Raw genomic sequence first — 26,744 nt, forward strand, 5'->3', positions numbered from 1 at the left:
ATGGGAGTGTGTGGTGCCACCCGGGAGTGTGCTGCACCACCCAGGAGTGCACCTGAGAGGCCCATGGGCCAGGTAAGGGAGGTGGGGGGTGGAAGCGGGGGATCCCCCAGCGAGGGACTGGTAGGTGGGAGAGTGAGAGCGGGGGGGGGTCCCCCAGCGGAGGACTGGCAACGCTATTGTGACGGTATCTACTGATACAAATGAAGATACCAACAATAATAAAGCAAGCAAACACTATGGATCATTGTTTCACATATATAGGAAGTTAAATTAAAATGATTGAGCATGTCCCTCTTCAAATTGGTTGTCCATTGCAAACTCTTTTGGGACATACCTTACCCCACTTCTTCCCTCTCCCCCATTAAGGACATGCACACATTCTGTCCTTAATGGGAGGGGGAGAAGTGGGGTAAGGTATGTTCCAAACGCGATTTTGATACTTAAATATATCTTCTAGTTGTTTTCAGCGCACGTATATTACTTTTAAGTAGCTAGATTTCTGTGTTAGGATTTCAGTGCTGATTTTATTGTAAAGTATTTAACAGTAGCACATACAATTGACTCCAACTTTTTGTTTATTTATTTTCATTATTTATAGTCAGCCTTTCTCACTGAGACTTACTGTGGATTCCATGGTGTAAATCAATATAATCAACAGCTAGGACATTCAATAAACAATACAAATGCAAAATTTGCAGAAACGTAAAAAGAAGCAGAAATCTAATATAGAACTGAAACAAAGAATAAGTAATTAAACATGACATTTGCATTACCCAGTAGGACCATACTTGCAGCAACAGACACTGTACAGTAGTATAATCTGTAGTCCCTTCCTATCTCTACCAATGCCTCTCTCTGAACCATTTCCTTACAGTACAGCCCTCCTACCTGTGTTGCAAAAAACTCCGCCTGAATTCCATTTTGCACAGATTGAGGAAAGCCAGGAGAATGGGAGCCCTCCTCACGTGTGCAGGTCATTCCATAAGGAGGGGGCCACAACAGATAATGTGCATGTACGGACAGTTGTTGATCTTGCCTATTTGCAAGGTGGCATCCTTGTTCAGTTTAGCGAAGCTGTCATGATGGCACATAGAGAGAGAAGCAGTCCTGCTGATACAAGAGACCAAGGTCGTGGAGGGCTTTGTATGTGATAGCCAATACTGCTTTCCAGTGGCTTTCCAAAGCCTCAAGCTGAAGTGTTTGCCAGCACTGCTTCCTGATCTCATTTTAAGTGGAGATGTTAGGGACTGAGCATGGGTCCCTGTGTTACCTGGAATGGTCTCCTTGCAATAAGAGAATTGTAGGGGAATTAGCAATCAAGGAAGACAGCTGTGCAAGAGGCAGGTAACCATGGGATCTTGTTCACCAATAATTTACGGAGTCCTTTCCCAAGGATACGCACATGAAGCCGGTGTTCTCAATTAAAGGATAATGGTTTTATTTGAGGGGCAAATGCATACATACAAAATTGCAACCAAACACACAAGAGGCCTAGGAAAAGCAGTGGTGAAGGTGGAATAGATTTGAGGGATTGCAAAGCAGGGAAGTCCGTGGAGGGAGAGCTTCAAACGCCAATGTTCGCAGCCAGGAGAGCAAGAGGCTTAGGGCAAACCTCAAGGGAACAGTGCTTTGGATCCGATAAGCATGTACGAGGAGAGAGAGAGACTTAGGGAGTCTCCCTAAGGGAGCAGCCTGGAAACATGCACAATTTAAATGGGCCAAGGCACTACTCTTTATAGGTAAAACGTGCCCTGAGGTGGGATGGCCCACTTAGCTGTTAAAACAAAGGCTCCAACTGTCAGTTCCTCGGATTAACAAAAGGTTTGATTGCCTTGATTGGTAGCTGCCGGGGCATGTGAAAGAGAATGCAAAATTTGTTCTAGCGCTGCACAAAGGGGGAGTTTGCTAATGAAGTCCACCTGAGCTAAGTTGATTAATTTAGTTGGGGAATGTACCTGCCCAGGAATGAACTGTAAATACTTATGAATGTCATTTGATTAGCTCCTCAATCAAGGACAGGAGATCTCATCACGGGAGGAGGAAAGGGAATGTGCTAAGTGGGGATGACTCTGCAAAACCTTTGTTGCACTGGATTCCTTAGGGACTGGGAAGACTGCAAATCTAATCACCACGAATCTCTCTGCATTCCTAAGCGGCATTCCATTCATGCCTGAGTTTCCCGGGAGGGACTCAGCAACTGTTAGCTGGAGGTCCTCTGGCTGCAATACAAGCTGTCATTTTAAATCCAGAGGCCTGGTGCCATTTAATATCACAAGTAGCCATGTTAAAATGGCTATTAAAGATAGTGGAGGCCGGGCCGACTGCTTACACTTGCAAACTATGTCCTCTAATTTACAAACCCTCGGTGGTTATAAGCTCAACTAATTACATGAAAATAAAATGTTTTCAAGAGTTGCAAAACCATTGAGACTTCCACACTTGTTTAGCTATTCCAGAATAATTGAATAGCTCCAAATTTGTTTATTTCTATGCTGTCATTACCTCAACTGGAAAAACTTCTCACATTTTTGTTCATGACTTTGTTTTCAAAGGTCTGTTGGAAAGACAGGCATTGCAAGAGGCAGATGATGTGGTCACTGATGTTGATTTTACCAACATTCTTTCTGAAGAGGAGAAAGAAGAGTTAAAAACTGAACTTGCCAAGGTAATGTCTTTTGGTTTTCTTAACTTTTTAAAACTAAAACTGCCACTAAATAAGTTCCATGTGATGGTTCTTTAACTATTTCAGTGTCTTCATTAGAAAAGAGCAAGAGTCCAGTAGCACCTATAAGACTAACAAAATATCTTCATTGATAGCTTTAAATCTGTGTAATTCCTTGGCAGTCATTACTTTTGCCTTCTTGATGTTCAGCAGTAATCCTACTTTGTCATTTTCTCCTTTAACTTTCATCTGTAGTTGTTTCAAGTGTTCAATATTTTCTGCCAGTGATGTGATTATGCCTTCATTCTAGGGTTGGGCTTTCTCTCATGTTATAAGCAAAAGTGTTTTAAAATACAGGTTGTAGTCTCAGCAGTTGTAGAATCTAGGTTAGAGATGGGCATGAACCAGAAAAAAAATGAACTGTGCAATTCGTGGTTCGTCACATTTCATGAACCGCGAACTTTACCGAACCTGCCCCAGTTTGCAAACGGGTTCATTTGGTTTGTGAAAACGTCACATCCAGGTCAGCAAATTGTCACTTCCGGGTCAGCAGAAGGTCACTTCCGGGCCAGCAGAAGATCTGCAGGAAGTTCATTCCCTGTTGCCTAGGAAACTGATTGATTGGCACCAGGCTGTCTGCAGTGACAAACCAAAAAATGAACCAAACGAACCAGCCTAAAGTTCGTGGCAATTCATCAGAAATGGACTCTGACAAACTGCCAGTTCACGAACCAACCTGGTTCGTCATGAACTTTGGTTCATATTCAGTTTGTGCCCATCTCTAATCTAGCAGTTGAGTGGTTGGATTATGAGTCAGCACTCTCTTCACTATCTGTAGTTGGGGAGTAAACTTGAATGACTCCTGAGTAGCCTCTAGTTACCACCATAGAAATATTAATTTTAATTAAAGGATTAAAATCTCGTAAGGCTCCTGGTCCAAACTTATACTCAGCCAAGTTATTTAAGGCCAATCCACTGTGATGGGCTAGGATTCTTGCTCTTGTTTTCTCTAGAATAAATAGTTCGGGAATTATGCCAGATTCTTGGAGGAGGGCTGTTATTGTTCCAATTTACACGTTCCGCAAAACTATTGACCTATAAGATGAGAAACGTATCTGTAGCTGGGAAACTTTATGCTTCTTTCCTGTATAATAAGCTAACTTCCTGGATCTGTTCATCCAACATTGTGGAACTAGGACAAACCAACTTTTGTAAAGGCCAGTCCTCAAAATATCATAGTTTGGTTTTATGGTCACTGGTGGAAAAATATGCTGTGGTAAAATGGGGTACTTTATAGCATTTATAGATTTAAAAGAAGCTTTCAGTTCAATCCCAAGAGAGAAATTTTGGAATAAACTAAATAAAAGGTTATTACATTTAATCCTGATGACTCACCTCTTATCCTGACGCAGGTGCACTGAGGACCCTGCAGTGAGCCTGCATCAGGATAAAAGGAGAGTTCTCGGTAGCAGGCCTCTGAGGGGTTGCAGAGGGGTTGGGAGCCCCCCGCGCAGCTTTCCCACTGCCTCCTTGGTGGTTGTGGAATTGTGCTGCACCTCCCCGCTGGTTCTGTGGCCCCTGCAGAGCCGGCGGGCAGGTACAGCACAAGGGAGCCCCCGTCCATGGTCTTCCTGCTGCTTCTGTGGCCTGTCAGAGGCCTACCTGCGGTGCCAGTGGGAAGGCTAGTAATATTACCTAGTAATATTACAAAAGTACATGGTTACAGCGGCAAGTGTGGTATTTGGAACAAAATGGAAGGCAGATTCTTGTCCAGATGTGTCTGAGTGTATGAACAAATTGTGTGAATATGCTTCTATGGCTAAATTAACTTCCTATATACATAACAGACAAACCTTAGAATTTCAGAACAAATGGAAAATCCTTTTATACCATGTAGCTGGCAATTAAGAAAAACTAAGAATAGAGCAGACTAATAAGAAAATTAGTGTTTTAAAATGTTGAATATAAAATACTGAGTATAAAGTAAGTAAGGAGATGGAGAGGAGCAGTATTTTTAGCTTAGATGTGTTGTTATGTATTCTGTTTATGTATTTTATGTATTGTTATGTGTTATTATTGTCTTTTTCTTTTCCAATAAATTTTTTATCTTAAAAAAAAGGTTTTATTAGAAAGGATCTCTCATTGACCTCTTGGAAAAGGGTAATGGAAAATAGGTTTCAGTCACTGGGCTTTAACCCAAATAATGTATACAAGACAAAAGAAATAAAGTTAGCTGTGACATCTTTGGATTTTTGTAGTACTCACAAGAGAGCACAGTGTTTAGGCTTAGGCTTAGTGGCTGCTCATTGCTTAAACCCTTCCAATTTCTATTCCACAATATGTTTTTTACTTAACAGTGCTTCACAACAGAAGGGTGTTTATGCTGGCTAGGTGAAACATCTTTCCATCTATGATAACTTAAAAAAAATATATTGGATGGTTAACATAACATATATAATGTTATTACATCTTACTTACTAATTATCCCTTATAGATATAGTATATGCTCCCCATCCCCTCCCCACCCCCTTTCCTCTATTGACTTCCAACAGCACTGCAACCCACCGTTTCTTGTTACCAATACTATCTCTTAATTGTCATTTTAAATTTAATGGTAAAGATTTACGTTATATCTTATCTTACTTAATAACACTCAAAAGACCATAATTGTCCTTTAACATCCCATCTTTTTTCTAAGTATTTTTTCAATTTCGCCCAGTCCTCAAAAAATTCCTTTGGATCTTGCTCTCTCAGTTTCCTTGTTAATTTGTCCATTTCCGCCCTATATAGCACTCTTTGTATCCACTCTTCAGTTTTCGGTATTTCTTCTTTCTTCCAATATTGTGCATACAAAGTTCTTGCCGCCGTTATCATATAGTACAGTATTACTCTATCCCTTCTATCAATGCCCTCTAAATGCAAGGATAACAATAACGTTTCTGGATTCTTAACTACATTATTTTGGAATATTAAAGACATTTCAGTACATATTTTAGACCAAAAGTCTCTAGCCTTATCACACGTCCACCACATATGAAATAGAGAGCCTTCATGCTCTTTACATTTCCAACACTTATTGGATAGCTGCTTATTAGCGATGGCTAACTTTTTCGGTGTTAAATACCATCTGTATATCATTTTATATCCGTTCTCTTTGATACTGGTACAAGTTGAAATTTTTAAAGTATTTTTCCACAACTGTTCCCATGCATCCATCATAATCTCATTATTACAATTTATTGCCCATTTTACCATTTGAACCTTAATCGTCTCATCTTCAGTATACCATTTTAACAATAATTTATACATTTTAGAAATTATTTTATTATTATCCCCCAATAAAACTTCTTCTGATTCTGAGTTTTTATTTCTGAAGCCTGCCTTCCTTTGATCTGATTCAAATAAGTCTTTGATTTGTCGATATTGCAGCCAACCATATTTAAATGGTAATTCTTCATTCGATTTAAGTTTCAACTCATTGTTTTCGGTTTTTAATAATTCTTTATAAGTAAGCCATTCATCTCCTTTATATTCCAAATTCGGGTTAATTACTTCTGTAGGGACAATCCACATTGGTTTCTCTTGCTCTATAAATTTTTTGTATTTTAACCAAGTTGACAGTAAATTTCTTCTCAAGTAGTGGTGCTGGAACATTGTGTACATTTTATACTTATCATACCATAAGTATGCATGCCATCCAAAAAGTTTGTTATAGCCTTCCAAATTTAACAACTTATGATTGGATAAGGACACCCATTCTTTTAGCCATACCAAACATATTGCTTCATGGTACAGTCTAAAATCCGGTAATTGCATGCCACCTCTTTCTCTTGCGTCACAGAGCACTTTCATTTTTACTCTAGGTTTTTTTCCTGCCCACACGAATTCTGATATTTTCCTCTGCCATTTTTCAAACTGTTTTTTGTCCTTAACAATTGGTATCGTTTGCATCAAAAACATAACTCTAGGCAGCACATTCATTTTGATTGTAGCAATCCGACCTAACCATGATAAATCCAATTTGTTCCATTTTATCATATCTTTTTCAATTTGAGTCCAGAGCTTTTCATAGTTGTTTTTAAACAAATCAATATTTTTAACTGTCATCTCTATTCCCAGATACTTTGTTTTTTGTACCACTTCGCAATCTGTTACTTCCATCAATTCTTGTTGCTTCTTCATCATATTTTTTGTTATTATTTTCGACTTCTTTTCATTTATATAAAAGCCTACTAAATCTCCAAACTCTTTAATCTTTGCTAACAATCTTGGCAGAATTTGTACTGGGTCTTCAACAATAAACATCACATCATCTGCAAATGCTCTTAGCTTGTATGAAGACCCCTTTAATTTAATCCCTTTTATATTCTCATCTTCTCTTATCTGCCTCAATAATATTTCTAAGACCATTACAAATAACAGCGGCGACAGTGGACAACCTTGTCTTGTTCCTTTCCTTATTTCAAATTTCTCCGTCAGGTCATCATTAACACAGATTGCTGCTCTTTGATTCTTATAGATTGTTTTTACAGCTTCTATAAACTCTTTACCTAGATCCATCTTTTCTATCGATGCAAACATAAAATCCCAATTCAAGTTGTCAAAGGCTTTCTCTGCATCTGCAAAAAAAAACCCGACTTCTTTGTCTGGATGCTTGTCATAATATTCAATGGCATTTATAACCACCCTCAGATTGTCTTTTAATTGTCTGTTCGGTAAAAGCCCCGCCTGATGCTCTCCTACAAAATCCATTAACCATATTTTAAGTCTATCTGCTAGTATTCTTGCCAATATTTTATAGTCATTGTTTATTAGCGAAATTGGTCTGTAGTTTTTAACATCAGTCAGTTCCTGTGACTCTTTTGGTATCAAGGTAATATTTGCCTCATTCTACGTATCTGGAAGACCCTCTCCATCTATGATTACTGAGAGCCATTATGCTGGTATACCTTATTCAAATAGAATGTGTAAATGTGGAGATGGTCAGATTGAGACTTTGGAGCGTATTTTGTTGTTTAGTTGCTTTGGGGAGGACTTGGAGAAGAAATATTTAGGGCAGTTTATATTTTATAAATTATATCTTTCTTTGCAGAGATGAATTCAGATATTACTATTAGATAATGGTAAAAGGATTATGTTATTGGTTGCAAAAAATTCTGTCAGCGGTAATTAAATGTAAACGGGGATGATAACAGGGTTGTTTCAGTGTGATGCTGCTTGTGGGCAGTTGGCCGTTAAAGCAGTATCATTTAAGTAAGTACATACTTGTATATCCTAGCAAGGTGCATGGTTCACTGTTGTGCATGAATCTCTTTAGAGAAGGGTCGTTATGGACAATAAATACAAAAATAACCCCCCTCCTATACTGATCCTAGAAAATTTAAACATTAAGTTTAAAACATGGCCATTTCTGTTCTTTCTTTAATTTTTTCCTGTTGATCAGTGTGAAAGTGTGTGTTATGTTCTATTGGTGTAAGTCAGCCAGTCCTGAATCCTCATATTCTAAAACATATTAGCATTATGCAAAGAGACAGTGGGAGGTCCAGCAAATTTAATACTTTGACATTCATACTAGGGAATTAGGGCACAACAATAGCTCAGTTCCAGGTTTTAGGAGATTGCTTGGGATTAGTTGTTGAATGTTCAGTATATCTTTATCATTATGTGCTGGCATAGGAAATCTTTAGTATTAAAAAGAGAGACTTTTAAAAGAGTTCCATAGTTTTGAAGCAGAATTTTAAGGTTTACCAACTAGGTATGCATATGGTAAAACAGGTTAAATCAATGATTCTGTGAGCCTTTTGAGGTAGACTGATGTTCGGGAAGATAAGGACGACATGCAAGCATCTGAGAATTGTGTAGCCAAGTGTCTCATTCAGTAATAATAATTTCAAAAATGCAGTGAAAGGTAAAATGCTTAATTTGTGCCATGAGTATTCCAAAATCCATAGATCTATATTCATAAATCTTCGTTCTCCAAATATTAATTGCAATGAAATATATGCTGCAGTATTTTGCTGTATCATGACTCTACTTTCTACATGCTTGTAGGGTTTTCTGTTACTGTGGCAATTTGTGCTTGAAGGTGATTGCTGTAGCAATATGGCAAAACACCAAGGATGATGATGAGAAGAGAGAAAGGAGGGAGGATGCAAGGATGAGAACAGGATGAAAGTTAGAAAGAAGTAGAGGGGGGAGTTTGTTCTCTTTTCTGAAAACCAGGATTCCAAATCACAATTTAATCTTGATTTCGAAGAAAGGTCCTATGGTATTTGGTTCAGATAAAACCACAGAACTGTAGTTTGCCATGAAAGCAGTGAGTTTTCAAGTTGTGCATATGAGGAAGAGAGAGGAAGCCCGATGATGCAACATGAAAATTGAGGATCTGTCAACCTAACTTGTAATTACAACACAATAAATAATGAAAATATTGAAAAGAATGTTGTTTTTAATTTTCTTCAGCTAGAGGATGAAATTGCAACTTTACGACAAGTGTTGGTAGCCAAAGAGAAGCATCTTGTGGAAATGAAACAAAAGCTTGGTATCAACCTGATGAATGAACTGAAACAGAACTTTAGCAAAAGCTGGCATGATGTGCAAACCACTACTGCGTGAGTAACAAACTACCTACACATTCATTCTTTACTTTTGTGTACCACTAAGTGTTTCTTTCATGGATCGTCAGAAAATTAATGTGATTCAATGGTTTGACTGCTAACCACACCATACTAGCATTAGGAATGGGAGGACTGGGTCTAACAGCTGCAGAAACATGAAGCTCACTGGTGATCTTGGGTAATTCCTTATCCTTTTGTTTAATATACCACACAGGGTTGTCATTCTGAGATTTTCCACATGAGGAAAATAAATAAATACGATAGATTCAGCCATTGTTGTTGTTGCTGGTCTTGCTATAACTGTGCAATTATAATCCAGTGAAGTTAACATGCTCTGGCCCCAGTTATACAATTTAATAGATTTAACTCACTTTTTAAAAATCCAGTGCACAATAGACTCTACAAATAGATACTGTATCTAAATCTGAAGTATTTTCCCTGTACAGATAGCAAAATCTATCCAGCAAATCCCCAGATAGGCAGGAAAATGTGATTTCCTCCCTTAAACCCCAAATTGGGCAGCCCACCAAGCTTTCTGTGAATGGCAAATGTGTCTGAGATGCATTGCTGACAGATAAGACTGCATAAGCAACTGCAATAGCACCTGAAAACCTTGTGAGACTTTGGGTGCAATTTTGGGTTGCCTTAGCAATTTGGCAGATGCCAGAGTGTGTGACTTCTATTGTGCCACAGGGCCAATCTACAGATTATGGTGCTATAGGTGTCCCAGACTCCCAACCAATATTTTGTGGACAGACTCCAGTGGCACAACAGGGGCTGGACACCTGATCATTTTTTGTACAAGACTTCTGGCCGCCATTTTGAATTGCCTTAGCAAAATGGGCTGACACTGAGGATGCACAACAAGGAGGTAAGATAATGGTGGAGAAAAGAGGATGGCAGAAAGAAAGATGGGTGGGAGGATGAGAATAACCCCAACACACAGGCACACAATTTCTTGTAGGTCATCCACTGGTTTTCTCAGGGGCTTACTGATTGTATATAATGTGATTGGATTTATAGAGTGCCAATGCCAGCATACTTGAAAAAAAGCTTTAGAAGGAGCTTGTTGTACAAATATAATTTTAATAGCTGTTCCATTGAAGACTGGCTGTTGAATGCATTGTGAATTGAACCCCTTTGGACAAACTAATCTCATTTGATTCCCAAATATATGGAAAGTAACCAAACAGTCGAGAGAGGCATGGAAAAAACTACCCCACCAAATACCAAACCGTGACCAGCTAACTGGAATTAAGTGAAACGTTACTAAACTTAAACATACAAAAAGTGAAAAACAAACTTTGTTAAGCTTCTTCACATTACTCTACATGCAGCAGTTAGCTATCCAAGCTCTAAATACTGGTGAAAAACATGTGCTTTCCCAACCGAAGAAGGGAAGAACACACAATCCTCCCTGCAAAACACTTGCTCCCAGAGTAAACAAAAATGTTTGTATTGCACACCAGGCAAGGACAGTTTAGGACAGTATCAAAAAGGCATGAATAATTCAAAAAGAGACCACTAAGGATCTAACAATAATATGAATGATCCAAGACTTGCAACAAACATGTAGAGGTACATAAATTACCCCACAAAACATCAATTTTTGACAATAGTATTTCAAAGATAAATTATGTAACTGCTGACGGGTTCGCCAGCAAGAGGTTCCCATTTCCGGATGCCCCTTCCTCAAAGCAGTTACAACTGTAAAAAATACAGAAAATATTTAATACAAAAATTCATGATTATAAATAGTATATGAATTATTTAAATTATTTAAAATTCCATTCCATACTCACAAACCACAATTCAAACGGATGTGCAATCTCAATAAATACTGTAAAACAAAAGATTATATATATAACATTTCATCAGTCTCACAATTATAAATACAATTATAAATACAATCAAACATAGCCATTACTCAAGCTAATACTTACAAGCAGCAAGTCAGAAAATATCACAGCCTCTAAAGTGCATAATAGCGGCTCGCTCAATGGTGTAAGCACACAATGTATACATGAATCCACATAAATACTCTCATCCAATTGATTAATTACAACGTTTTTATCTAATTTAAAGTGCCAGTACTCCCTTAGACGTCCTCAAAGAAAGACAGAAAGATCAAAGGAATTATTAAGACCATGTGGGTCCATAGAATGTAGTTTAAAGATCCACCAAGCCTCCTTTCTCAAAAGATCCCGTTGTGCCAGCGAGGGGTCCTTGAATTGGCTCACATGTAGCACAGTGTAAGTGACGTCCTCTTCCTTATGTTCCCTCTCTTTGAAATGCGAAACTAGTGGAGCGTCTTCAACTTTCCTCCTCAGTCTCGAACAATGCTCCTGTATCCTTGTTTTAATAGTTCTGCCAGTACAACCTACATACATCTTTTTACAGGCACACACTATCAAATAAACAACGTTTTGACTATTACAGTTAGAGGAGCGTCACAGCACTTGGAGGGGGAAATTGGCGCAAACGGGCACAGCCTTATGTATGAGTACCAGCACTTGTTTAAAAAAACAAAACTCACTGAAAAGAGGTAATACAAGCTTTTGGGTTAATTTCAGATGGATTCAATCCCTGAGGAAGGAGCAATTGAAAACTGGCTTAAGGTTATTTCCAGTTGGATATTCAAGAATTCCTGTCGGTTGAAGGGAAAGTGCATGCTACCTTTGACAAAATTAGCTTAGATTAGGATTCCATATTCCACTAGGGAGCTAGTCTTGATGACCTTGGACGCCCAGATGTATAGTTGTATGAAAGCCTTTAGTAACTAACCTGTCACTAAATGTATGCTGGTTTGTTCCCAGAAATTCAGAGGCATGTTCTTATAAGGTCAGCCATAATTGTAGCAATTTTAACCTCCCTGTGGAGTTTAAGAACTTGATAATTTGACAGACCTACGCTTGACTTCTTAACAAGCTATGTTAAGAGAAAGTATTTTTGCTAACTACAATATGCTGCTTTTTGTTCATTTGAGTGTAATGCTCTTAAGAGCAAGGTAATAACATTATGGAAAGATTGGCAGTATTTCCCTTTGTTTCTGTGGAATAAAGTTTGCGCCAATAGTGAGATAAAGTTCAAATATTAACAGGTGTGGGCAAACATATCTCATAGTATCAAAAGCCAGTTAACTCCTGATGATCCTCAGAGTCCATGTGGATCTCTAAATGTTGCTGCAAGAGAATATTACCTCCCCCATCCAGAGGTTAGTAATTGTTCTGATCAATACATAGAGTAAAGTGTAATGAGATCATGAGTGCATGAAGTGAAAGCGCTATGTGAATACAAGATCTGCTGTAGCATAGTAGTTTAGTGGTTGGAACGTGAATCAACACTCTGCTAGTTTAAATCCCACTACAGCCATGAACTCAGTAGGTGGCCTTGGGTAAGCCATTCCTCTCACCCCAGCTCTCCTGCTGTATTGTGGGGGGGGGGGGGAATAATAACACTGATGACTTTGTTCACCGTTCTGAGTGGGGCACTAATCTGTCTAGAAGAGTGGTATATAAGTGCAGTTATTATTATTAAGTATTCTATTTATATTTATTATTTGTATTGATGAGTTTCTTTAAGAATGGCTTCCCCACTCAGTTTGACAGAAGAAGCAGCATTGTAAATTTACTTATTGACATGTTCTGAGCTGCACTTTTGCCTCCTATGGTTGAAGGCCATGAGGGAAGCACGCAGCTTGGTAACAGACTCAGACAAACACAGAGCTGGAGTAAACAAGGCCACAACTTTATTGTACCAGCAGTAAGGTGTATTGGCGCAGCATCTGGATCAGATCTGACCAACATCGGGTGACCCACCTGTCAGCCGATGATCCCCATCCCCCTCAGACCTGGCCAAGGGGGGAAACCAGGAGTGGCATTAAAGTGGGAGATCACCCGGTGTACACCCCTTGGTGACTCCCCTGCCACCTGGGAGTGGGCGTGCTCTGGCAGCTCCCGAGCTGGGCATGCCCCTCACAGCTCACTCCCAAGATTCCTTAAGGGAATCCCCTTCAAGGGGAGCCTGTGCGCACAGGCCCAGACTCCCCCCAAATGGGATCTGATCCAATGCCAACTGCCACAAGAGCCCACTGGGCTCCCGCCAACACTCCTAACGCTGTAACCATTCCAGCAGGCCGTCCCACAGATCCTGGAGCCATATATACATCCCCCAGCTAGACAGATGAACCCCATCGGGTCGGTAAAGGGGGGCAACGAGGTGAGATATGTCCCAGTGAGTGATCAGGAGGCCGCCAGCCTCAGAGACAAAATGGCCCATGGCCCTGGCCAGCCTCTGCCTGATCCCGTTCACCTTCTTAGGGCAACGAGCACCACGCCAGGTGCGCCTTTGGAGCAAGTCCGACCAGATAAAGAAGGTATCCGGAAAGATCCCACAGAGATAGTCCAAGTCCGCACACATGGCACACCGCAATTCCGGACCTTCCCTCTTGCCCAGATCATTCTCCCCAAGCTGGATGATGATCGCGTCCAGAGGGCCCAGGAGGCGCGCTTGATGCAGAAGAGTGGGGACCAAGGCCTCCCAGAGCATGCCTCGGCCCCCATCCAACGAAGCCGCAGACGGTCCTCCAGTCCCAGATGGCTCCCCCAGCCAGATGACTCAGTGTATCTCCTGGCCCAATGGACAATGCTGTGGCCACAAACCCAAACCATTTTCCTGGAACCTGCACGATGGAACATAAGGAACAAAAAACCCTCATTGAGAAACCCCTTTTGTGGGACGAATGTACGTTTGAAATGCCCTGTAACACCAATGGCCGATGGCCTGTATGGCTGAACTGGGGAGGCCTAGGTCCGCAGCCACCGTGGCAGCCCCGATGCGAAAGGAGTGGGTGGCAAACTCCCGCGGCGGCAGCCCACACACTTGCAGACAGGCCCGCAGTATCGCAGAAAACTGATAATGGGTGAGGGGTGAACCATCCCTGTGGACCAGGAACGGCCCTGGCTGGCCAGGCCATAGCTCATGGTAATCCTTCACCGCCTGGAGCGGACACAGCCTGCGTGACGCCTGCAGGTGGATGGAATGCCCCTTGCCCCACTGTGCCGTTTTGGAGCACTTGAGCCTGATGGACACCCAGTGGGATGACCAGGTGACGTCCCCTGCGCTCACCGCACAGCCCGATAGATCCCCTTTTGAGCCAGACACCAGTTCGCTGACCCTAAACGCCCCATAGAAGGCCAGGATGAAGGCCGTGCAGAAGAGCTGTGCCTCATAAAAGGACCTACAACGCCCAGGGACCACCCGCAGGATGTCCCTGAGGATGCTCAGGGTTATCGGGCGCCTGCGATCAGGATGCGGTGGGGCCAGGCGGGCTCAGCCCTCCACCACCCACCGTGCGATGAAACAATCACACGGGTCAGGAAAGCCAGAAGCCTTACAGGAAAAGGAGATGGCTGCAAGGTCCCTGTGCATGGTTCTGGGTGCAAGCCCCAGATTCTGCAGATGCCCCAGGTAGCGGAGAACCATGGCTTGTGAAGGGGGCCAGGTTCCATCCCCCCCCGTACCGCTGGAGAAGGTTAAAAACCTGGTGGCCGCTGAGGAATAGGCCCACAACGTGGTTGGCGCCACGGAGCTTAATATTCCCTGCATTATGGAGTCGTGCCAATCGTCCAAAGTTCCTCCGGGAATGGATCGGAAGTGCGACAAGCCTCTGGAGCCAGATTGAAGAACCTCTCCATCTGGAAGCAAGACAGGACGTCCGTCAAGCCGTTATCGACACCTGCTACATGCCGTGCTGAAAACGTGATGTTAGTTTTGAGGCAACACAACATGAAATGGTGGATGAGACCCATGACCCGCTCAGAGCGAGAGGACTGCCTGTTGATAACCTTAACAGAGGCCTGGTTGTCACACCAGAAGGTGATCCGGCTGTCATGCAGGAGCCCCCCCCCCCCAATGGAGACTGCTACCAGGATAGGAGAAAGCTCTAAAATGGTGAAACGTTTGTCTTTATTGTACAGTGGGTTAGGCTGTTGCCCCTGAGGAAGTCGTCTCAGACGAAAAGCTGTGAGGAAATTGTCGACCCCAGCTCTGGGCATGTTTTAAATCTGCGCTTTTTTTACACTATACCTGCAAGAAAATACAAGAAGAAAATTATTATATGAACCAACTACATGATCTGTATGGACTTTCTGGACTTACCTTGCACTCCCGAGGTCTCCTTTGTGGGACGCGTATGTAACAGCTGTTTATTGTGGTTTAAAAAGTTATGTATGGAAACAGTCTATAAGAAATGACATTGTTCTGCTACACATGACCTTTTGTGAGAAAAGAAAGTACTACGTTATTGGTTTGATTCAGGTCTGTGTATAATTATATGAAATAATTGGATATTGGATATTGACTAACTGTGATTTCTTCGGTCCTGGGCGGTTTCCCGCCTCCAGCAAGTTAAAGCCATAATTTTTGGCTGATAAGGTCCCATCTTGCCCTAGGATTATGGGATGGCCTCTTAGAGAAGGCCTCATTGTAATCCATAGCAGCGCCCTTCCCCGCTAAGGCCCGAGCGTGAAGCACATTCCCCAAAAGATTCGATAGGTGCCAACCCCTATCGGGGTAGGCTGCCTGGACCACCCCCATATACACAGTGAAGCCCTCCAGCCAGTTGGGGAACGTGCACTCCGCCAGTTCCTTCCTATCCCTTTTTTTATCGCGTTTTGATAAGGGGGCGGACCGTTCATCCTCCGCCTCAGGCCGGAGCAAGGACAGGACGTCTATATAATACCCATCCCAAATGCGCTCACGGACCTTGCGATCAAGGTGGATCCCAGGGGGGTCCTCATCGTCAGTGAATGATGGCCCCCGGGGGGGCTTCAGAACCCCAAACCTCCCTGGGGTCCCCTTCCCCTCCTGAGCCCCTCGCCCTCCGGCGGCGTGCCCAGGCTGGGAGACCCGGGACCCAAGCATCAACCTCCCAGTAGTCCCCCCCGAGGGCCTCCTCCTCAGACGAGGATGACTCACCTGTGCTCCAGTCACTGTCTGACTCCTCATGACAACTGTGACGGCTACTCTTTTTGCGGGAAGACTTCCTCCTCTTACTAGGCCGATGGTGCTCCATGCTGCTGACCTCGTCTGAACTGGAAGGAGAACCTGCTCTCTGCCAACTGGAAGCTGCTTTCCTCCTTTTAGACCTGCCACTCCCATGTTGGGGGACCTCAACAGGCACCAGGGCAGGCGGGGCCGCCCCAGGCCCGGAGTTCCCCAAGCTGTCCACACGAGCCGTTAGAATCTCCAAGGCACGTGCTATATTTTGTAAAGAACCAGCGTCATTATTCCCAGCTTGGGAATCCTGAACCCTTTTCCCGCACTTTTGCCTCTTCCCCTTGGTTGGGGGCCCCCCAGCCCGGTGAGCAGGCTTCCCGCTCGCCGCAGTGCGTGAGTTTGGCCTGGGACTCAAGCCAGGCCTCTTAGAGGTAGGCTGAGGCCTCGCCGGCCTGCTGTCCCTTTGTTGGCCCTGAGACGGCCTGGCCTTACCGGCCCCCCTGGCTTGCCTTCACCCGAGAGGAACCCACCCCCAAGGCTCAGCTGGCAAGTGGCTTCGCCCCACCAGCAGCCTTCTCCCCTTGAGGGCGACCCTTGCCCGCTGGTTTTTTCTTGGCAGGAGCCATACTCCCTGTGCCCGGTCTGTTATCCTGCCAGCCGCAAATGCCCGCCCCGAGTGGGTGCCTCGCTGGAGGCTCCGAAGGAGGACCCAGCTGCTGAGCCTGAAGCTGCCCCGTCGCTCTTGCCGGCTCCTGGCTGTGCACGGTGAAGGCTCAGCTCAACCTTGCCCTACAACCTTCGCCCGCTCTTCCTGGCTCATTCTCCGACAGGCTCGAAGGGGATGGCCCGCTCCCAGCTACGCAGGATCAGGAGCTCAGCCCCTCTCCGCCCTGCCACCACCGCTGAATCGCCCGCTCTCCCCGGCTCCTTCTCTGAAGGGGGCTGGCCTGCTCCTAGCTGCACAGGGTCAGGAGCTCAGCCACACTCCGCCCTGCTGCAGCCGTGCACTTCCCCGCTTCGTCCTTCTTCCGAACAGGGCAGTCTGAGCCAGCGGCGAAGAGAGAGGGCAGCGGGTGAGGCACCGGAATTTATACCTGCTCGCCAGACCATAGAGGACACCGCAGGTCTGCAGTCCGCCGGCCATCTTCGCCCACCCTGGTCCGAATCCGGGCATCCGTGATTGGGCGCCCTGGATTCAAACTGATTGGTCGGAGGCCACGCAGAGGACTCCATGGCAGCCGCCAGCAAGCTTCCCGCCCGGCCCATCGGCGGCAAAACAGGCTCCCCGGTAAGTCGGGAGCCTCGCCATACTGTCTGCAGGGTCGGTGTGCCCATAGAGGCCAGGTAGGCAGTGGCCTCAGGCACGAGGGCACTGGAGAGACGCCAGAGGGGGTGTCGGGGGCGAAGGCGTGTGCCGCGGAGTTGGCGTGGCTGGCCCACAGCTGCTGCTGCCAGCCAGCCCCGTGCCGCCGCTGCCGCCACATGCCCCCAGCCGGGCACAGCAGCCACGAGCCGCTGCCAGGGCAGTGTGCGGAGTGCGGAGCAGCCTCCGCCCGCCACCCCAGCCATCCGCCAGCGAATGCCGCCGGCTTGCGCTGTGCGATGATGTCATCACGCAGTCTGTGGCGCGCACACGCTGCACGCACACACAAGGGGGTTGCCACAGGCGCCAGAAACCCTGGCGCCGGCAGTGACTGTCTGGCTGGAGCAAATGAACAAGTCTATAATAGTGAGTGGTTGCATACTTATTTCAGGACAGACCATGCGACATCCACGCTTCTATTAGGCTAAATCTTGTTCTGAAATTTTGCTCTGTTGAGAGATTAATCTTGCTGCCCTGATCTTAATATATAGGTGGACTCATACAGAGAGAGGCTGACTTCAGGTACATGCATCTGTAGGCTTTCAAGACCCATATATTGTTTAGATCTTTTACTGATGGAAATATATAAAGAAAATAATATAACCCCAGTATTGAGGGCTGACAGCCCCTGACCTGGGGGTGGGGGGGGGGGGGAAGCAGGTGATCCCCTGCCTCTTGTTTCCTACTATCACTTGGAGCAGCAGCAGCAGGCAGAAAAAATGTTTTAAATGGCCATTGGGCCTGTGCCATGACATTAGTGCTGGGAAAAATTCAGATGAGACATCACGCCTTTCTAATCATCTCCCTAAAACCATAAAGTTTTTGGTGATTTCTAGAGAGGACTGATGTCACTACTGGGTTTTTCCAAGAAGTGATATTGCAAGAGCTTCCCTGGCAAGTTGTTTCCCTGACGCCATCGTAACCGGAAGTTCAAGAAGTGATATTATGCTGTCACTGCCAGCTACCACCACCCCAGTGTCCTGCTGGTTGCCTTATTGGCAGTCCTACCAATTATTCTACCCAGTTGCTCAGTCTGTACTATCAGTGTTTTAGCCAATGACTGTAAAGACATTAACATGGCTGACAAGCACTTACAGTACAATCCTAAGCAGCATTACACTCTTCTAAATCTGTGGAATGCTTAGACTGGTGTAACTCTGTTTAGTCCCATAACACTTGTATTATATTTGTGTTATGTTGTATTTTTATTTTAATAAAAGAATAAATTTTAAAACTATAGACTTAGTAGACTGCCTGTAGTTTTTACTTCGATTGCCTTGTGATTTTCTCCTTCCCATTCTCTGAGGTGTGTGTAAATTGCTGTTCTTGTCCCAAAGTGGCTTCCATTATTTAAATGGCTGCATAGCAAGGAGAAGTGCTATCTTCGTAAACAGCTTGCACAGTATTCCAAGCTAACCATTTTGAAAAGAGGCAGCAAAAGGAAAAAAAGGAGAGGAAAGAAATCATTATCAGTGGCCATGTGGGTAACCTAAATAAATAAATTGACATTTCATTATTGAACACGCAGTGATTTTTAAAAAATCCTTTAAAATATTTTTCTGAGGCTCTCAGCTGAAGTCAGTGCACTAGTATGTGTTGGTAATAGGGGCTTGTTTGCTGCCTGCTATATATATATGATTATGTACTCTTATGCTACACTGGGTGAGTGATGGAGGCTGGCTGTTTTGTCATGCCACTGGGGTGGATGGATGCTGATTATGGCTGCCCATCTTTAAAACATTGCACCTATATAAGTTGGAAGTATTGCTGGGAGAGCAGAAGCCTCGGGATTGAACTACATTTTTTTACTGAAGAAGGAGAATGGAGCTGGCAGCCTGGCAACTGAATGAGAACCATGAGGATTGAGCTGCGTGCGTTAAAGATGATGGAATCAGAGGCAGAACTAGAACGGATGAGGAAGAAATTGGGTCCTTTTGGGGAGGGAGAGAATATAATGAACTCCCTCCCCAATGAGTCTCTCAATTTGGGAGAAAAATGTTTTTGAAAGAGAGGTTTGTGAGGAGAAATAATTTCTGGAATGGGGTACAAATGTGTGAGAAATTAATATGTAAAGAGAAAATATTTTTCAATACATGTGGGGCAGAGGACTAGTGATTAGGCATTGAGTAAACATACAATTCCTGTTGGATCAGATCCAAAGTCCTTCTAGTCCAGCATTTCCCCTCCCACCCACTAGCAAATTATTTGCCACTGGGAGTTCACTAGCAGGGCATAAGGGTTGTTTAGCATCTCTGTTTCCATGCCATTCTTGAAAAACTGAACATTGATGAGACAGGATTTGCCTTTACAGAATCTATGATGATTCTTTCTCAGAAGGCTCTTTCTTCTGTATGCTTTATCTCGCTTTCTTTAAAGTTGTTTCCACTAATTTACCCAGAACAGATGTTAGGCTAATTGGACTAAAATTACCTGTATCCCGTTCCCCAGTTCCTTTTTAAGGATAAGTTATTATTTTTCTAGTTCCAGTAAGAAAGCCAGTTATAATGACAAGTTGCATATTGTTATTAAGGGATCTATAATTTCTCATTTATGAATATAATCTTGAATGTGTGACATGTTAATTGTAATTTGACTAGTAATTTAGAAGTTTTCAGAGAACTCCTGGTCCTAAATGAAACTCTCTACAAAAGTTATCCTCACTCTTTTGAAACCGTAATTGTCTTGATTTTAATCCTCTTTTCCATCTCAGTTATTCAGGAATACAAAGTGAATGGCTTCTTTGCAGTGTACAAAGAGGCTAGATGAAACTGCTTAAAATGGATACCTGGATGATACCCTTTTAGCCAGTTATGGACTTAAAATTGCTGGAACAATGGCTGGCTGACTAGAAGACAGTATCCTATCATTATCCTTTAGTCTTCCTCAAGGTGTTTTTTTCTTCTGCAAGGTTGTTTTCTGCATCGGTCATAGCCTGGGATGCAACACAACACAATTACTGGAGTATGCAGAAGATGGGAGTATAAGCAGTTTGCTGCCTATTGAGTTGTGTTCATTTACTTGCTCGCCAGAATTAATTTCCACGTCAACAATATATAACACCGTTTTGATTGTGTTATGTCTAGAAAGGATCCATATCATCAAGAGGGCTTTCAGAGAAATAGAGCTCACACACTGTGAAGTTTACTTTTATATCTTGACTAGACCTACAGTAGAGCAGATGTTGTGTCAGTGCACTTCAATGTCTTGCCATTGTCCGGAGGCTCTTCTGTGTTAAATTCTATTTAGCAGTCTCTTCCTTGCTGTCCTACATGAGATATTTGCCCTAGCTTGATTGAATGCTAACCCCTCTGAAGTATTGGATGGTAGATTTTGTCATATCCCATATTCAGATTGCTTCTATTCTTGTGACCAGGGGAAAATTGATACCTGGTCTCATAAAATATTGGAATGTCTTCTTTTTTCTGTTTTTAGGAATCATTGAATGTTGTTTCTTTTAACTTGTGCTGGATAGTGATTTGAATATAACCTTGTCAATTGCTAAATTTCTAACATATTTTTCTTTAGAAATTAATTTTTTATTCTGTTAGTCATTGCTTAAAATCATTTGGTCATAAGAGCTCTGAAAAGGAAAGGAAGGATTTAGCAGTCTCTGGAAGATCCAGCAATCTTTCCCAGGAGTTCTGTATTAAAGATAAGACATTAAAACTTCTGATTCTCAGAGTGCACATTTGTAAATAATAAATAATAGTTCAGGGATCATCAAAGTTGTATCTTCCATAGTCCTTTGCTTCTTGAAAGAATACAGCACATCAACTTTAAGAATGAAGGGTGGGATGGGTAAACAATGGTGTAACTGGGGAATTCTAAGTACATCAGAATCAGAAATAATAATTATGTACATACAAAACAAGAGGGAAAATAGTTACCAAGGGTGTAGATTCATATATAATGAGACCAAAGGGAAACAAGTGAAAACTTGTACAAGGAAAAGCCCATAAGCTGTGAGCATATCTGTAGCCTACCCATGTCCCCCATGGAAGTTTTTTTGGGACCTTACAAAGTTGAACTATTTGTAGAATCACTCATGTGTTTGGATTTTGGCTTGATATGCTTCAGTGAGGTGCTTTCCCCTGTGTTTAATTTTAAAATGTAAGCTATTTGATCCAGGGACTTTGTCTTCTGTTGATTACTTTGTAAAGCACATTTGATGGCACTGTAAAAACAATTGCACCTCTGTGTGGGTACTGTTGGAACCATGGTGCAAAGAAAAGAAGACGGAACCACCAGGATTGGGGTATGGGGCTGTTTTACAAATCCTAATAAGAGAGAGCCTGATCAGTGTTATCCATGGTGAAGAGCAATGCAGAATGTAGCCCATGGGTGAGGGGATTTGAGGGAGAACATTAATATGAAGTGGCAGCAGTTACATATCTTGTTGCAGAATTTTAATTTTAAGTCAAAAGCCAAAGCAGATCAGTTGAGTTATACGAGACAATGTGGCATGATGGTTAGAGTCGGCAGGATCGGGGGTGGGAGGTGAAGTTGAAATCCTCACTCTGCCATGGAAGCTTACTTGGTGGCCTTGGGCCAGCCACACCGTCTCAGCCTAACCTGCCTCACAGGGTTGTTGTGAAGATAAGATGGAGGGGAGGAGAACAATGTGAGCTGCTCTGGATTCCCATTGGGGAGAAAGGTGGGATATAAATAAATAAATGTCAGTGTCATCTTCTTTGCACAGTGGATGTCCCTAGAATACTGCTTGTCCTACTGATAGCATTTTATTTTTATTTGGTCCTTGTTCCTCTCCAAGTCCTCTTGATGTTTTTTTTGAATGCCTAGAGCAGATAGCAAAACGCCTTGCCTAGGTATATTGAAAGAAACTAAGCACTGGTTTCCATGGTGTGTGTGTGTGTGGCATATGTTTAAAAAATACAGGTAATATTTGGAATGCCATTTTACTTTTAATATTTACTAGCAGTAGAATTAATGTGTAAATACACAACAAGGTGTTTTTTTTTAGGTCAGTAACATTAAAATATACACTCCTGAGAGTAAAGACAGGAAGTGAATAGTGAGATGAGAATGTACCTACTTAGCAAATGGGTTTGTAGATGAATAGCTGGTCTCTAGATTTTAAAACAGCTTAGCATCCCAGATGAATGCCAGTGAATCAAAGTACCTTGGTCATGTGGAGATTTAAGAGGATTGGGTCTGAATAAACATGGCATGTATTATGTGACTGCTTTTGGGGGGAAAAACAGGACTGCTTTCAATATGTACCTCCTGTCTAGAATTTCTTAAGGAGCTTTACAGATACTATCATGTGCAGTAATATAGTCATCTTTTCACATGAGGAAAATATTCAAAACCATCCTCCTTAACGGGTACAAGCAAAACTTCAACCCCCTTGATACACATGGTATTATGGGTACAGGGCAGTATGTTCAGAGAGGCAGTAGGACAGAGTACATTGGTTCTGCCCCTATCTGGAACCAAGAATGCTGGCCCTTCCCCTAACTGTGTACAACGGGTCTTTCCTCATGAATGGGATCAATTGAAATGCAGTATTCACAATTATGAGAACAAAGCATGTAGAGTCTGGATGTGTTATATGCTCTTTGCCCATGTAGGCTACAGGTGGAAGATAGTATCACTGCTTTTATTTATTCATTTAGAAAATTTGTGTGCCTTATAACTAAAACAATAAAACACAACCATTAAAATATAACCAATAAAAGTAAAATAACGCCTTTAAATAAGCAAACTTTGTTAAAATAAGCCACTAAAAAAAACACAACTCAATTGAAACAGGGCAGCATACAACAACATAAAATATACATTGAGCATCCTAAAATGATGCAACAAAAATGATCCTTGGGGCAGATATCATTAGCGTGGCATGTTAACCTTGTACACATACATGGTGGTCATAAAAGGCTGTTGTGTATGAAAGTGGACAAGTGAGGGAAAATGAATAGGGAAAAATGGCTCAGTAGTAGTATCTGTCAGGTGCTCAGGATCACCTGTCATATCCAATACCCCTCTGCAGCTGAGCTGATGTTGTTGGGATGATTCCGTTATTTGAACCAGGAGTGAAAAAGTGAGAATGGGAGGTATTTTTCCTGTTGTAATCTTTCCCAAATCTGGGAGAGACTTGACCTCGAGCAGTCCATGAATCACACAGCCTGTTTTCCTGTCTGCAGAGTTAGAGGACTGTTAGGAGAAAGGGTGGGGGGAATTAGGAGTAGCCTTGGGGAACCTATATCTGCTTGATAGTTGTCTGTAGCTGCCAGTCCTAGAAAGGATGGGATAAGTGTATGATACTGGCATCTTATCAGTATAGAACTTTTACTCATGAAGTGAAGTCTCTTGAGAGTTGCCTGGCATTGTTACAGATTGCTAGGACTGCCTTTCTTAATCCTTGGACCTAACACCGTAGACTTCTAACTCAGCCATGGCAGCTGAGGGAGGCAAGGGTACTGGGGCAGCAGAACTGACCGAGGGAAACTTTAAAGACCCCACCAAGGAGCATAGGCTCAATGCAGGAGCATTGGCTGGAGTCAGAGCTGGCGCAAGCCTCCGCACAGGTGTTTCCTGGCAGTCTATCGATTACAGAGCTTGGATGGAAGGGACCCTGGTGGAATGGACTTTGCAAGTGGCGTCAGCAAGGAGAGAGCTGGACCCAAGAGATCATCAGAGGGCTCAGCTCCACAGACCATCCCTGATCCAATGGGATGATTTCCTCAAATGAGGGGAACAGTGGTGAAGAATCAGAAATGAGGGGAATGCTGGAAGCGCCCTCCGCTGATGAAGTGTAAGAGATCCGAGCTGAGATGGGGGAGACGAAGTGTGAATTGGATGTTTTCATGGAGAATATTCAACAGATGATGCAGGTGGCCTTCCAGCCCGGTCCCCTGGGAGGCCAAGGTGGCCAAATGGGTCAAGCCACCCAAGGGTGCCACAGCTAGCTGCTTGTCCCTTCCCCAGACAGGCAAGGAGCCACAGAGCCAGCTGGCTTACCGGTCCAACCCATATGCCCAGTGGGAATCTCAGCTGGACCAATGAACCTCTGCCACAGCTGCTGTGGGGGCTACAGAAACTAGAAGCCCACTTTGAGGGGGTCCCAGAGGAGCTGCAGTACTTGCTAGCGCAAGCGGCAGAATTTTTGAGAGAATTGGCCACACCTTCCCTGATGAAGCCAGCCAGGTGAGCTGCATGGGCTCCTGGTTGCGGGGAGAAGCGGTCAAATAGTATGTGACTCTCTCTACACAGCTCAAGCCCCAGAGCTGCAAAGTGTGAGTGCGTTCATGCACACAATGCAGGTTTAGTACAAAGATCCCCTTGATGGGGAAAGAGCAAGAACTAAACTGAAGTACATGTGGCGGGGGAAGCACCCGGTGTGCAAATTTGCAGCCGAGTTCAGAGCATTTGCTGCCAAAATTCAAGACTGGACTGAATTGGTGAAGGTGGAGTTTTTCCATGCCGGCTTGAATCCAGACTTAGTGGTCAAAGCCATGGTGTAAGATGACCCACGTACCTTGCTGGAGTGGATACAACTGGCGTGTGAGATTGAAAACGGAGAAGAGGTTGTAAAGCTACTTCACCTGCAACACCAAGCTGGCCAACAGCATGGAGCTGCCAAGAGAGGAAAAGGACATAAGAGAAAGCAGTACAGGCACCATGAACAATTAACTAAACAAAGAAAAAATGTATCTAAATAAAGAAGTAAACAAAAATTAAATGTCTTCAGTCTCATATTCATTGAACCATATAATGGTTCAACCATATAATGCTGCCTCCTTGAACAGATTGGTGGAGTATCCAGACATCAGAACCTTATAATTATGATTCTGACTTCAACTTCCCTGATGTGTGCTGGAAGACAAGCTCAGCAAAGCAACAAGAATCACACACCTTCCTGACCTGCCTGGCTGATAAGGTCCTTTTTCAAATGGGGGAGGAAGCTGCAAGGGGCTCGGCCATACTAGACTTAATATTAACCAACAGGGAAGAATTGGTAGATGGGGTGAAGGTGGTGGGGACCTTAGGGGAAAGTTACCATGTCCTCCTTGAATTCCAGTTGCTGTGGGGGGACCAAGGAAGTTTATAGCCAGACTCGTAGGTTAGATTTTCGTAGGGTCGACTTCAATGAACTCAGAGGCTTGATGAGGGTTATTCCATGGGGGAGTGTGCTGGAAGGGAAAGGAGCAAGTGAAGGGTGGGTTCTTCTCAAACATGAGCTTTTGCAAGCTCAAGCCCTCACTATTCCAGCAAGATGGAAACATGGTAAGGGCTCCAAGAAACTGATGTGGATGAACAGAGAGCTGCAGAATAAGCTAAGGGGAAAAAGGAAATGTTCAGGAAATGGAGAGAAGGACAGACCTCTAAAGAGGAATATATGAGGGTTACTAGGTACTGCAGATCAGCCATCAGAGAAGCCAAAGCTCAGTATGAGCTGGGTTGGGCTGGGTGGGGGGGCTCACTACAATAAGAAAACCTTCTACAGATATGTGAGAAGCAAACGCAAGGTAAAAGAGGCAATTGGGACCGCTGCTGGGAGTAGAAGGACAAACTCTGATGGAGGACAGAGAAAAAGCAGACAGGCTTAATGACTTTTTTTGCCTCTGTTTTCTAAAGAACTCAAGCCCATCTAGAGATGGTAGAAGACATGACAGGACACCTGGGTGGCTAGCTGACATTGCCAGAGAGATTGTGGAGAGGCACCTGGCTGCACTGGATGAATACAGATCTGCTGGGCTGGATGGTATGCACCCAAGAGTGCTCAAAGAACTTTCTACAGAACTTGGAGAGCCTCTGTCCATCATCTTCAAGGCCTCCTGGAGGACGGGGGATGTACCACAAGATTGGAGAAGAGTGAATGTCATCCCAATCTTTAAGAAAGGGGAAAAGGGTGACCCAGGAAACTACAGGCCAGTCAGTCCGACTTCTGTTGCTGGGAAGATATTAGAGCAGATTTTAAAGGGATTGATCTGTAAGCATCTAAAGGACCGCTTAGTGATCTGGGGAAGTCAACATGGTTTGTCCCCAACAGATCTTGTCAAACCAACCTGGATTCCTTCTTTGATCGAGTGATGAACTTACTGGATCATGGGAACTCTGTCGACTTGATTTACCTGGATTT

General features: G+C 43.5%; 1 protein-coding gene across 1 annotated transcript in view; it reads left to right on the plus strand.

Annotated features, from left to right (window-relative positions):
• Positions 1 to 26,744, plus strand: part of TPD52L1 (TPD52 like 1) — a 47,313-nt gene continuing 20,569 nt past the window's right edge. The window contains exons 1-4 of the mRNA XM_054971782.1: positions 1 to 72; positions 930 to 1,143; positions 2,553 to 2,665; positions 9,125 to 9,273. Of these exons, the coding sequence (XP_054827757.1) occupies positions 1 to 72; positions 930 to 1,143; positions 2,553 to 2,665; positions 9,125 to 9,273 (548 nt within the window). The remainder of the gene's footprint in view (positions 73 to 929; positions 1,144 to 2,552; positions 2,666 to 9,124; positions 9,274 to 26,744) is intronic.

The sequence above is a fragment of the Eublepharis macularius genome, chromosome 1, assembly GCF_028583425.1.
Source record: "Eublepharis macularius isolate TG4126 chromosome 1, MPM_Emac_v1.0, whole genome shotgun sequence".
Taxonomy (NCBI): domain Eukaryota; kingdom Metazoa; phylum Chordata; class Lepidosauria; order Squamata; family Eublepharidae; genus Eublepharis; species Eublepharis macularius.